The following is a 14572-nucleotide window of genomic DNA, read 5'->3' as shown; positions in this document are numbered from 1 at the left end:
CCCTGTAATTCATTATCATCATGCCCTTTATAACTATTCCTGCCTCCAAAAAACACAAGAGCCTGCTAGAGCATGACAGTGACCTTGATTCCAATGGGTCCGATGAGGACGATATTCGAATGAAAGAACTTCATCAGCAAACCGGTGAGCCACCGATATTCCCATATTTTGTACGCCGAAATGTGCTCTTTCCTATACATGACGTTATAAAACAATATAAAGCAATATAAAGTGATGTAGAGCATATCTGAGTCTGAACTGAGCGTGAATTGGGCGTGATTACATTGCTTTAGATTGCTATATATTACTTTGTATCGTAATTTACAGGAAAGAAGCATTGGGCTTGGAAAATACTACAAAATCTACTAATATCTGAGTCTCACCGGTTTACTGATGTTTTGGAGGAAGAGGAACCTGACTCTGACTCTGACGGCGAAGATAACGAGCCTGAGCAGTCCCAGCCCACAAAGATCCTTACACCACCTTGAGTTTCTTGTAGCTCACATCAGCACGTTCGAGCTTGCGGAAAATTGTCGTGAAATGGACAGATATGAATTGGTTTGTCGCAAGGAGGTGCATGAGCTCATCCAAATGGAGTCGGATTGCCGCAAGTTTCACATCACGACTGATCTTGCGAAATCCCATGTTGCGAAGATGATAATATAAGGGTAGTATGAGCGTACACGAGCAAAATTTCACTAAGTCCTAACATTTCCTAATTGAACGAAAATTTCACGCCAGTGCCATCCTTTATGCAAAGAGCTGTAAGGTAACGAGCACTTACCAATCCGCTGGAGATCTCCATTTGTCCTCTAGCATCACATTAATCATTATATAATGTCTTCTCAGTTGGGGTGTTCACTGCGATCCGCGCTGGCATCGGTTTTCTACTACCTCAATTGAGCATACCACAGTATACCCTACTCTGCTTCGCTCGCACCACCACCGTTAGCATGAATCTGAGGGAATATTGTGGTACTTGTTGGCGGCTGGACGAAGCGAAATGATGAATTTATCGCCTAGTCGTGGCTGAGGGGATGAAGGTGGAAGAAGTGCAGGGATGAACCCTGCGATGCTTAACAAGGAGTTGAAGGAAGGGTATTAGGGATGCGGTGAGATATAATTATTTGTTTTTCAGGTGGATGGCAACCGGGGTAGTCGAGTAGTGACGACCAACTCGCTCGTGTTCAAGTCAACAGTATATCCTGAATGGTGTGTTTCTCCTTCTCTTGTCTGAGTCTAATTCAAGTTCACTGTTTTGTATGTTCCTGCTCTTCTTGTATTCCTACTCTCGTGGCGTCCGCTCTTCGTGGAACGTCTCAAACGAACGGGATGACTTTGCTCAAATCCTTGAGCCAGGGAAAGTGCCTCTTCTGACCCTGGACTGAGTCATTTTGATCAGATGCAGCAAGGTTAGAGGATAGATCGAAGAGAATAGCAGACGTGGGAGAACGAACTTGGGAAAGAGGACAGCTGTGCGTGTCACAACACGGGTCATCGATAACGATGAGCGCTCGAGCTGCCGGATGAGCTGTGCTGATCGGCTCCATGACATTTTCATCCCAGGCGAAGTCTTGCTGTTACTGTTGACCCACCCTTTCCCTGACCTTGATAATTTCAGCTTTCGCAATTCGAAAATCGTTGCGAGTGATGCTGACGCTACTGTCGAGACCAATGGTGCTGGACCCTCGCGCATGACGGATACACTCCTTCACCTTGGTTATCCCCAGCTACCGGAATCGCGCTTTTAAATCCTTCCTGCAATTCCTTGTATCAGCTATTTAAGGTCTGTTGGCATCATCATCCAGGCCTCCGAGGCAGGTCAGCATATCCAGTGACGCCCGCTCTATTGATGTATATCCTTTAATTAGTACAGCCGGCTATATAATAATGTCCGAGGTCTACTTTCTGGAGTTCAACAAGGGACTCTCTTACGCACAGCCCGTCCCAACCACGGTGCATCACGCATAATGCTGTTGGGAATCTGGAGGATATTTATTAGCATAATCGCGCATATCATAAATCTCCCGAATCTTATACACGCGGATCGTTGATGAACTGCCGGATGAGCTGTGCTGACGACTTCTTCGAGACGCATATGCCATTTTCCTCCCAGGCGAAGTGCTGTTACTGTTGACCCACCTTTCCTCTGACCTTGATAACGGCTTCCGCAATTTGAAAAGCGTCGCTCAGGATCACTGTCATGAGTGATGCTGACGCTCCCGTCGATGCCATATAAACGTATGCATGTTGCCTTACCTCTTGCTACTCATCGCAAGGCCTCATCTTCCGCATAGTATTAGAGACCAGCTACATCAAGGCACATATGCTGTTTCCGTGGGACTTTGGTGCATAGGTCTGATCAGGGGGCTGTATACTATGAACCAAAATAAAGATCTCTTCTTGATGCGGGCACCACTCTCGGAACAGGTATAAACCACGAAGTGTTTCATGACCGCCTTATAGCTCTCGCTCGAGAGATTTGCATTCTAGCATGGCATCCAACATGGCATTCAACATCGATCTGAATAATTCCTTTGGTGCACTATATATCGGCGCTACTATTGGTGCAATGTCAGTCCAATTTTCAATATGAGGGTCGCTCATTTCCGACTGATCTTGATAGTTTTTTCGGTTTGAGCAATGTCCAAGCGTTTCTTTACTTCCAGGCACACAGGGACGAGGGAATCACATTCTACAAAATTGCAGTAAGTCCCTGTGTACTAGAATGAAAGGAAAGCCCCCATTGATCTAACACAATGTTAAGGTATGCTGGCTCTGGTAAGGTTTCTAGCGCTTGTTCGCTGGTGCTACAGTTGACTTGACGATCGCACTCGCAGTTTTCTCGATGCTTTGCATGTCGCTTTGGTCAATCACATCATATACTATTATCTTATCGTCAACTATGCAAATCCGCTAGCACTTCCCGAGATTGTGTGGAGCTTTAAGGTGCGCAATGATCGCAACTATACTGGACTGTTCCCTTTTGATCTCATCACGCGTAGGTGATGATGATCATCGACGTAAGCTATCACGAGCGAGCTATTGCGTGATGTACCTCATCTCATGACTTCTCAGACACTTATTGTGTATACTGTGCACCTGTGAGTATTACTTCGGCCAGTGGATTTTCCTGCTGATATACTTTCGTACCATAGCCTATATCTGCAGCGGATATGGATACGTATGCATCCACTGAGGCTACAATGACACTGAGCTTACCTGATCATCTTAGTTAGCAAAGGGAGAACTAGAATTTTGCCTGCGGTCATGGTAAGCGGTCATATCGCAGCTGGCCTCCTGTCGATCTGAGAATACCATAAGACGGTACCCATTGTCTCGGTTTTAGGCAAGTAAACACAAAGTGTCGTAATTTTTTTTGACTGACGTTGACCCATCTGTATCCCACAGGCTGTTGCCATCGGTGAAGTAGAATGCATTTTCTTGATCTGCTACTGACCCTTCCTCTTCACCAGTTCTGCTCAGGGCAATGTAAATAAAAGCCTCGCTGCACCGATTGGCTATCTCACCTAACACATTAATCTAGATTCAAGTGCCATCTTTTTTCGGAGCTGGATAGTATTCGGTGGACCGTCTACCTGGGTTTGGGCGCGGTCACGTTGATCGACATCCTCATCGCCACTTCATTGTGTCACCTCCTTGCTACTGCCAAGACTGGGGTTCACTAAGTATGGCTTTTCCTAGTGTTTTTTCTTCTCTGGCTGATAGATAGTATTGTAGAACAGATAGGACACTTCAGACGCTCGTGAGAGACATTATCAATACAGGATGCTTGACAAGGTATGCGTTTCGTATCGTTTCTTTCGCCATCCTGCCACTGATTCCCAACTTTCAGTGTGTTATCGATGGCGTGCATAATCACAGTGAGTGCCCCCTATGGCATTTACAATACCGTGGCTTATCGCCTCCTACAGGGCGCAGTAATGCCAAACAACCTCATCTACCTTGCAATCGAGTGGCTACTGTCCAAATGTACGCTTTGTTAGCTCCGTATTGCACGCAGAAAGCTTATTCGACGCCCTTAGTATATGTGAACTCCTATATGGCTCTACTGAACGCGCGTTATTACCACGATGGAAGCGCACACACTTCACAAGCCCGACCCCCGCAAGTCTACCGCCCAGAGTTACAGGTCAAAGTTTCACAGGACGTATTTCCCCGAATTTCCACATCGGACAAGTTGCAGGTCCCCGACAAGGCTCGGGAACACCCCACTTACTACACTCCTGTCGGGGTCCGTTCGAAGACAGCTGACAGTGCGTACATTTGTTGATGGAGGATTCAGGCGGGATGTGCCCATCCCATTGAAGTGGTCACAGAGTCGTTCTCGAAGTTGTATCAGTGTACCGGCATCTCTCGAGGGTAGACCAGATTTCTGAATATTCAACTCTGCGCCCTGCTTATGAGACATGTTCGGTACTTATCGGTTTCTTAGAATAACATAGACGTGCGACAGGTCGCTCGTTTAACTCACATTCCAACTTGTCCCTGTGACCTTTGACCGTTGTGGGCAGTAAGCCTGGTTGTTCAGGCGAAAATCCCAGTGAGTAATTGGCATCTGTGATAACTGTGGTACATGCGGTACATAACTTGCCATGTTCTTGTTACAACCTGCGAGTGCTTGCCTGACGTATAGCAAGTGACATGTCAAAGTTAAGACAGTACAATGTATTAGGCGGCTCGCAGTTTGAACCGTGTCGATAACTGGAGGTTTGTCAATAGCTCAGTCTACGTCACGTCAACACTCTCAAATTACATCGCATCCACATCGTTCGGTATCGGTCTCTCAACGCCCGCAGAAACATACAAACTCTCCATCTTCTTAGCATACATCGCAAACCGCCTCTCATCCTACTCATCATCCCACATCGCAAGCACTTCCCCCAATCCCGGCCTTGCCCTAACAACATCCCCCCTGATCTCCCTCGCATACCCCATCTCATACCGTCCCAAAAAATGAAAGTTGATCAAATCGAAAGGATTGTCAGTCTCTGAGTGTTGTTTCTCGAGCGTGTGGATGCTTTTTCGTTCATATGCGAGTCTTTCATCAGGTGTGGTGGGGATGGGGATGAGCCCGAACCATGTGAGTGCGTGGTACACACATATATGTGTCTTGTGCTAAGGATCAACTAGATATAGGGCGGAAATTTGAGATCTGATGTAAAGGGGGTATTTCTACTGATCAGGAGCCAGCATGGTAATCAAGACTGTGATAAGTGATCAGAGACCTAGGATACCTTTCCTATATGTCCCTGATGATAGCCCTAAAACCTCAGAGAGATCCATGAATGATTGACTAAATGACAGGTAAAATGACATATGTGTGAAAAGTGACAATTGACATCTTTTCACACAAAGTCACATTTATATATGATACAGGTTGAAGGTATCATTAAAAATATGTAGGATATATGGTAAACTACCTAAGGAACCTATACTACCTAATGCCCTGAGGATAGATGGTGGGTTGAAGAGATGTAGTGTAAATATGAGTTGACCCAGCATTAAAGTCCTACCACTGCTCAACTGACCATTGTCGATGTTTTGGGCCTTTGAAGTTTCCCACACTCAATTTGTCATCTATTTCACTTCCTCAGCACTCAATTCTTGTTAGATTGTGCTATAAATCTGTATATATAATACTGAATATTTTTCAAATGTACTCCAGGTTTCTGATTATCAAGATTCGATGTTTTGAAGGTATGGTCCCCTTATCAGTAGAAATAGCAAGTATATACACTACCTCAACACTCCAGCCTATTTTGAGCTGATCCTTAGTACAAGACACATATATGCATGTACCACTGATGATATATGAGCTGGGTGGGCCATGTGGGCAAGGGTGAAATACTGAAAAACATCAAAAACATCAAAATGCGACTTTCTATTATTTTGTTCCTGTAGAAGGATCCTGCATGTATCATGGGCTAGCTATATGATAGATATACTCTAAATATGCATAGGAATATGCCCCTCACCCCCCTTGAGGTCCGGTCCTGCAGGAAAATCTTTCACAGGGGGTAAACCACCAGAAGAGGGGGGTACACTGTGCAACATGGCATTCTCCTATGGTCCTGGGCTCCTTATACATTGTTCCCATTGTTAAATAGATGCTGGGAATCATTTTTATGAGTCTGTCCACCTAGAAATAATCAAATGAGAACATATTTTGTGATTTCCTGCATATATACTATATCTATTGATGTAGGACGCTTCAGGGGGTCAAATAAGGATCGGAATCTCTTCATATATACTAATAAACATGTTCTGAATGCCCTGGGACACTTCCCTATCAAAGGGGCAAAAATGCGAAAGTGTTCTGTACCCTACCCTATTTTGAAAGGGGCCTGGAGGGGGAGCTGTCACACAAATAAACAAAAAAAGCGGTCTATTATATTATATTATACATATATATACTAAACTACTACCTATATATGAACAGGGACCTATTGTAGTGTGCTGGTGAAGCTGCAGTGAGGTGGGGAGGGTGTGAGAATAATTATAATTGTGGGGTATACCAAATTGGGTGATGTTTGAGGTGTTGTGGGGTAATTCCCACACCATGTGGCTGAAAAATGCGGAGGTATGGTGTGTGGGAATAATGTGGGGAGGCCTGACATGAGGGGGTGACCAAAATGAGTGAATTTCCGCTTTTGGAAGCCAAAATTGCGGTCATCACATGACCAAGCTATACACTATAGGTCTGCTACTTAGCATGTTCTAATGCATCAAAAATCAGGCTAAGAAGCATAGATGATGCATCACCTGTGACTTGTAGTTAGCAGGCTTGATGCATCATAGCTACAGGGACTGGTGCAATTAGATCGACAACAAGGTCAAACCCAAAGCCAGTGATGATAATGATGAAGATGCAGCACTGTACGCAGCGACAGGAAAGGGCTGGTTCTACTGCCACCGTTGAATCAGTTATTCATGTTTACAGAACATGCCGACCTCCCCTGTTGTCGCTTCACCAAAGATATCAATGTCCAGATTGCGCTCTGTAAATCAAATTTCCATATTGGGTGCTTGATTAGCATGTATCCAGCAAGTTTCTTGCATCGTTGGTAAGTTTTCATGCATGGGCACGCTCTTCAGTCGTTAGCTCGTAATACGCATGGGGAAAAAACTACAGACCGTCCACATGATCCCATAATGACATTAACTTATATGCTGTTGGCATGGCCTTCGCCTTCAACTACCATATGTTCGCACTAACACAGAGTTGTATTGTGGAAGTGAGCATACTCTACTTTGTACAGGCCTGTTTAACTAGCTCAAGATGAAGGTTATCTATCCCTCCGGCAACAAATTATGCTCACTCTTGAATTTTTGGCATATGTCTGGTTCATAGATTTCACAAATTTCGCCTATGGCGCGCATCACTTAGTCACTACCACTTTTGGCAGTTCCCAATAGAAATTGATCTGGGTCATCGCTGGTAAGTTCCCATGCATGGCCACATTATTCAGCCGCCAGTTCGTAATACCCAAGTCCTACACGGTAAAAACTGTAGACCATTCACACCTCATCAATTCCGCCAGCATGACCTTCGTCTTTGGCTACCACTTGTGTATACTACTTCAATTGCGCGATCGGGGCTGGCTCATACATTGGGATTGTGTAGCACTACAATACACCAAAACTCAGAGTTGTACCGTGGAGGTGAGCATGCTCTGCTTTGCCCATGTTGCACGCTTATGGATGAAGGTTATCCATTTCCTCTGGCAACAACATTTTGGCAAATGTCTGGTTCATCGATTTCACCGTCAACACAATATTCCACTATGGTGCGCGTTACTTACTAGTTGCCGCCAACTTGTGGCAGTTCCCCCATAGACATTGATCTGGATGAGGGATTTGACTGTGGATACACACGTGGTCTTGATGTGAACATGTCCAGTGACTCGGAAAGCAAGCAAGAACACGACCAGAAGTTGGTCGTTCAGGAGATCGTCAGGTGAGCAGATCAACTTTGCATATTCTTATGGAAATTCCATTATGAGCTCAACGTCATTGGGATCGTCAGGTGAGTGGATCAACTTGGCATATTCTGACAGAAATTCCATTACGAGCTCAATGTCATTGGAGGTGTCACGAGACACCATCTTGGAGCACTGTAACAATGCTTTTGAGGTCCTGATTCAGAAACCGAGGAACATCTGGTTATGCGAGCAGACGCACAGCTAGATAGGTGTTCCCTACACCACATGTATATAAACCAAAGTACTAGCTTTCGACTCAATAGAAAAACCCCATCAAGCCTTAGCCTCTCTTAGCTCGCAACTATGAAATTCATCTCACTGGCCACTTTGCTCATGTCTGCCACAGTGAAGACTGCAGACCACGTGGTGAGTACTCTTACAGCCTACCATGTTCTAGATGTGTGAACCTTAGACTGCGTGCTTATGGTTGCTCTGTCATATACCTGATCCGAGTGCTCTGATATTGATATCCGCTCCGCTTTCCGACCCCTCTGCTTCATTCATCCTCCGCTCTGTCCAATCACAAGTCCGCATTCCACCCTACACTTCCGCTCAACCGCTCAACCGGTCCCTTTCCATAACCTCTCCATTCAACTGGATCCCTTTCCCCTTCTAGATATATACTTTCCCCTTCAGTACATAGACCCTTACTTCCGGATCACCAGTAATTCCTATTACCGCTCGATCGCTGATCCGACGCGTACATATTGATATCCACTCCGACTTATGTCTTCGCCTATGTAAAATACTTACAAACTATATCCTTGGTACATAGCTTTACTACATAGTTATCCTGATCACTGCCTCATACATAGAAGTATATAACATATCCTGTACTTAGATATTTTCCTTAGTCTTAATATTACTTGTCTTCTCGCAGTTACCTCTCATGAGAATTCTCAGTAGGACCTTGCCTCCTCTGGACACAAGTCTCAACTTGTTGTCACCTCCGACCCTCCGACCCTCCGACCCTCCGCTCCGACTTAGAGCTGTGCTCTAAGTCCTTCCCTTATTACTCTGCCCCTATCAAATATCCTCCTTCACCCCTCCACATTATCCTCCGCCTTCCCCGCCCCTATCAACATTCCCCTGCTCCTATCCACTCTCCGCATCACTTCTCGCCTTCTCCGCTCCGCTCCTAGTCTGCCCACCGCTAGTAGCTCTTACTTCCCGACCCTCAAAGCGGACCAAAGCGGTCCATTCGTCCTACTGTTGGACAATGTTGGACCCCCTCCAAATTCGGGGCACGTACTTGGCTAAGGGCGCAGCGCAAGAGCTGAAGCCAAGCCCTGACCCCTCTGCTTCCTGAGTCGGCATGGTACCTAACATGCTCGCAGGCAAAGTGGGGTGCGATCTTGAATTAGGTTTTAACAACGACAATTTGTTCTTGTATTTTTGTTCAACAAAAGGGAAAATTCTGAGTGTCATACCATGTGATTGTAGGAAGTGCTGTGCAGTGACTGGTGATCTGACTGGCCATTGCTAATGAGAGGCAAGAATGAGCATGGTTATTACTGTGTCTCTATGACAGCACAGTGCCTGGGGTGAGCTTGGGTCTTCTTGTTACCTCCTGAGTCCGAACACTGATGTGGCTATTCTCACCAGAACGTTCATGAAGGCAATAATGTAGCATGGTACCTGTGGAGGAGTGCGGTAGCCTATTGTCAATGATATGCCATAGAGTTCTGGGGCCAAGTCCGCTGTCTATAACAGTGCAAGGCAGATGAGCCAGTCCCTCATTAGGTATTTGTTGGATCGCGTCTCACGAGATTTCATCAAAGAACTCCTACACACAATATCCAGATGCTCGTGATGAGGGCAGACAGACTGCTTGCATGATCATATACGTTGTGACAACGACCACAGGTTTGCACTTCCTCAGTACAAGCTAGAAATTTTCACATGTGTCGACTGAATCAGACACAATATGCGGGGGGAAAGTGTAGTGGCGGAGCTGATAACGAACCTGTGACCTTGTGAGATAGAGAGTGTTAGCAAAGTAAGTACCAGGATCCGGGAGATTACCCGAAAGGACATGTGGGAAACACAGGCGGGTGTGGCGAGATCAATGAGACGCTATACATACCTCAGCGTTGTGAACAAACAGCTGAGGTATAAGGTTTGAACTGAACACAATATAAGTAGTGAACGAAAAAGGAAATAAATGCTAAGTGAAAGCTAAGTGATGATGTTAAATATCCAACACACCCCCTTAACGAGGAACAAGAGAGAGACCGGACCTATGATGAGTGAAAAGAGGATGAGAAAGTGTCTTGGTAAAGATATCTGCTGTGTTCCTATGAGTAAAAAGCCAAATTGGAATGAAAGTGCCCTCTTTGATGTGAGCTCGAATGAAATGATAACATAAATCTATGTGCTTGGTGTGAATGTGATTTGCGGCTTCAGTGGACAAGGCAATGGCCCCAGCATTGTTGGCAAAGAGTTGAAGAGGCAGTGTGATGGGAATGTGAAGGCACTGATAGAAGGACTGTAGCCAGAGTCTGTCCTGAATGGTGGCAGTCAATGCCATGTACTCAGCCTCGGTTGATGAGAGGGCCTGGGTTGCTTGTTTCTTCGTGGAGTGCGAAACTGGGCCGCCGTTGTAGAACCATACATAGCTGGTGATAGAGATGCGGTCTTCTGGACATGATGCCCAATTGGAGTCGCTGAAGCCATGGAGTGCACAATTCACATTGGCACCCCCATAATAAATACGGGAGTGAATGGTGCCTGTGAGGTAGCGGAGGACTTGCCTTGCGGCAGAGTAGTGGCACGATTTGGGATTTGAGTTGTGTTGAGTGAGCTGCATGATGGTCAGGGCGATGTCAGGATGGGTATACATTGCCAGATAAAGAAGTTCACCAACGAGCTTGCAATACTCAGTTTCAAGGTGTTTGACATGGGGATAAATGTCTGTGGGTCGTCCGAAGGGAAACTTTGGATCCATAGGCAATGAGACAGGGTTGCAATCAGTGAGGCCATGTTCCTCTAGAAGGTAAGTGATATAATCCGCTTGATGCATCCAGAGTTTGCGTGAGGTGTGATTACACTCAAATTGAACACCAAGGTACTTAGCAACTGGGCCTAGGTCTGTGATCCTGAAGCATTGAGCAATTTGCCCCTTTGCACTGTCAAGGAACAGTCGGTCGTTACACCCTGCAAGTCCATCGTCGACGTGCCACACAATGATGCAGATGACCCTCACCCCCATGCCGTTGACATGATTGAAGATGAAGATGGCATAGTCAGCTGCACAGCGCTCGAAACCTAAGGATGCAAGGACCTCCCACAGAAGTTCATACCAATTGTATGCCGCTTGCTTTAAGCCATAGAGAGAAGAGAGGAGATGACAAACAAGAAGCTTCCCAGAAGGATCAGTGTGCTCGAATCCAGGAGGCTGACACATATAAACATCCTCTTGGAGTTTACCCCAGAGAAATGTGTGTTTGGCATCAAAGCTGTCCAGTTCCCAGTCATTAGCGGCTGCGTGGGCAGCAAGGACATGAACAGAGGCAGACTTGGCGACAGGCGCAAAGGTCTTACCAAAATCAATACCAGGAATCTGCAAAAAACCCTGCAATGAGACATGCTTTGAAGACGGAGCCACCCTTCTGATCCTCCTTGAACTCGAGAACCCAGTGGCACCCGATGGCCTTGCAATCACTTGGCAAAGGAAGGAGTTCATACACGTTCATTTTGGACATAAGGTTGATCTCCTTGTGCATTGCAGTGAGCCAGAGGTCATGATCGGGTTGACACATCGCTTCATCATAAGTGGCTGGTGGGACCTTGAGGTCATACCCAGGGGAGGAGGGATTGTGACGGGAATCACTGTGAACACTAATGCATGCCATCTCAGCAATGATGAGGTTAGCCAGTACCTCAGGAAACCCAATGGCCTCATTGTCTGCCATAATGGCATCTTCATCTGCAGGAGCCGGAGCATCAACTGCGGGAGGAGGAGGCACCCCCTGGATCCTGGCCTGCTGAAGTTCGCGCTGACGGGCTAGACGTGCTTTGTTGTCAGAGATTTGAGACTGGAAGAGGACACTGCATTCAGTAAGATCGCGTGTGCGACCTGACCGCCGAAGACCAGAGGCTGCAGGAAGGGGAGCAGGAGCAGGAGCGGGTGCTGCAGGAACCACAGGAGCTGGTGGGTTGTCATATTTGTCGTCACTATCAGGAAAGGTACACCCCCCGAAGCTCTCGTCGAAGACAACATTGTGAGAGTTGAAGAAGACACCAGAGACAACATTGTGGCACCGCCAACCTTTGACACCAGGAGGGTAGCTCATGAAGATCGCTTTGCAGGAATGTGGACCAAGTTTCACCTGAAGCTCGGGGGAATGTGTGTGAAGCAGCAAGCACCGAAGACACGTAGGTGAGAGAAGTTTGGCTGCACCCCATGCAACATCTCATATGGGGTCTTCCCAGACGGCAAAGTGCTGGACTCGGAGCGGTTGAAGAGATAACATGCCATGAGGACAGCTTCCCCCCAGAGTATGCGCGGGAGACGTGCAAAGGCAAGCATGGCGTACAGACGCCCTTCAAGGGTGCAAATGACTTGCTCGGCAGTCCCATTCTGCTGATGAGCAAAAGGAGTGGCAAGTTGGCGCTCAATTCCAGCAGCTGTGAGAGCTGCAGAGAAGGCAGCACTGATGAATTCACCGCCGTTGTCAGGGCGAAAAATCTTCACCCATAGACCAGACTGGTTTTCCCATCGGGCGTGGACAGCAGTCCAAGCATCCAAGGCCTGATCCTTAGTGGCAAGGAGCTGGACATCCAAGACATTTGTGTGATCGTTGAGGAAGACAACAAAGTAGCACTTGCCGTGAGGAGTGCTCGTGGGCATTGGCCCACACAGATCAGAGTGAATCAGTGCCAGGAAGTGAGGAGCTCGAGGGGTTTCCGAAGGTGGGAAAGGCTGCCAAGGGTGCTTACCCATGATGCATGACTCACAGCGTGAGAGAGGGAGAGTTGAGTCAATAGTCACCCCCTTGGCAATGCGGGGAAGACGTTTGATGGCATCACTGCTGACATGACCAATGCGTGCATGCCAGAGATCGAGGGACTGAACGACACAAGTGAACGCAGAGAGCTCTGCGTGCTGGGCGACAAGGGGAATCGAGGTGGGTGGAGGAAGAATGAACTTGAGATCTACAAAGACTAAGGTCTCAGATGGGTTGGACATGGGGATGCCCCCGAGCTGTGTCCCACAATATACGAGTTCACAATGACCAGGGTCCCTGCGGAAGTTACATTCCCATCCCTTCTTCACCATCCACCCAACAGACAGTAGATTGATCATGGTGCTTGGAGCATGAAGGCAGTTGATGAAGCAAACACGGCAACATGTCCTACCAACCATGAGCCAAGCGACACAGTCTCCACGGCCAGAGGTAGGCAGCTTGCCATGATTGGCAGTGCGAACAGTGATGGGATTGGCTAGGGAGTAGGACCAGAAATACTCATGATTTTTGATCAGAGTCATTGAAATCCCAGAATTGAGGATGGTAGACAGAGCGTGAGATGCAATGCATGCGATCACGTCCGGTGAGGGCAGAGAGGGAGACTCTGCGATCCTGACGATGGACGCACAAGACAGATCCTCTGGAAAGGTGGTAGTAGAGCTGGTCATGGCAGCAATGGCTGTTGGAGCAGGCGGTGTGGCTGGAGGCACAACCGCGGCAGCTGCTGTGGCTTCTTTCTTCTTCTTCAGCCAAGGAGCCTGGCCTTCCATGCCTCCCCCCTTTGCATAGCAATGCGCATGGTCATGATCGCCTTTGTTACACCCCAGTGTGGTACAATGCACACCATCAGGGTTATGACGGTGCTTGCAGAGACCAGTGATTGGGTTGACGTTACTGACGGGCACGACAGCTGTGGCATTGGCATACTCTGACCCAGGACCGCTGATGAGCATCTCCTTGTCGAGTTGATGGGCAGCTTCAGCAGATATGCAGGTGACACAGTTATCGAAGGTGAGTGGGGTTGTGGATGAGCTGAAGAGGGATGCGCCAGAGGCGAAGAAGGTCAATTGGGCCTTGAACTGCGGCCATAGGCTGGTCTTTGGAAGCCTGTGAAGCAGCTGAAACATGGCTTCTTCGTCAGAATAGGAAGCTCCCATCCGAAGTAAGCGCTCACGCAGCATGGTATGCTATCTGACATAATTGGAAGTGTCTTGTGCATCTTTCATCTGAAGTGAGTAGATGCTTTGATGTACGACATGTTGTGAGCTGACGTCAATGCGGCCGTAATGTTCCTCAAGGGTCTTCCAGGTGTCACGAGCAGTGACCTTGTGAGAGGCGGATATAAGTTGTTGTACAGTAGATGATAGTCGGCAAGTGACGGTGGCTTTCACCTTGAGATCTTCAATGAGCCACTCACGGATTGCCTTGGTCTCGACAGCAGTTGGTGCTCCCTTGACAACAGCGGCTCTAGTAGTCTGAAATGCTGTCCCATCCGTCTGTAGAAAGCTATACAAGAGAGCTCAGTGTTGTGGTATGCCTGGTCATGCAGGCTGCATGGAGGGGCCGGCCGACATGCTGCTGGTATCTGGCACAGTA

General features: G+C 47.3%; 1 protein-coding gene across 1 annotated transcript; it reads left to right on the top strand.

Annotated features, from left to right (window-relative positions):
• Window positions 1-2506: 2506 nt before the first annotated feature.
• On the top strand, window positions 2507-4387 carry EDB91DRAFT_1258529 (uncharacterized protein; the record flags this gene model as incomplete). The annotated part of the gene is made up of 15 exons (XM_041324350.1): window positions 2507-2574; window positions 2627-2708; window positions 2768-2781; window positions 2841-2949; window positions 3006-3023; window positions 3079-3104; window positions 3159-3184; window positions 3236-3273; window positions 3412-3424; window positions 3477-3492; window positions 3548-3680; window positions 3751-3801; window positions 3857-3884; window positions 3936-4255; window positions 4307-4387. The coding sequence occupies 15 exons, from the start codon at window positions 2507-2509 to the stop codon at window positions 4385-4387; spliced, it is 1023 nt and encodes a 340-aa protein (XP_041168456.1).
• Between the last annotated feature and the right edge of the window lie 10185 nt (window positions 4388-14572).

This window comes from Suillus paluster, assembly GCF_016628075.1.
Source record: "Suillus paluster strain FC165 chromosome Unknown EDB91scaffold_483, whole genome shotgun sequence".
Classification (NCBI taxonomy): domain Eukaryota; kingdom Fungi; phylum Basidiomycota; class Agaricomycetes; order Boletales; family Suillaceae; genus Suillus; species Suillus paluster.
Note: the sequence above shows the minus strand (reverse complement) of the source record. Positions and strands in the feature narration are given on the sequence as shown.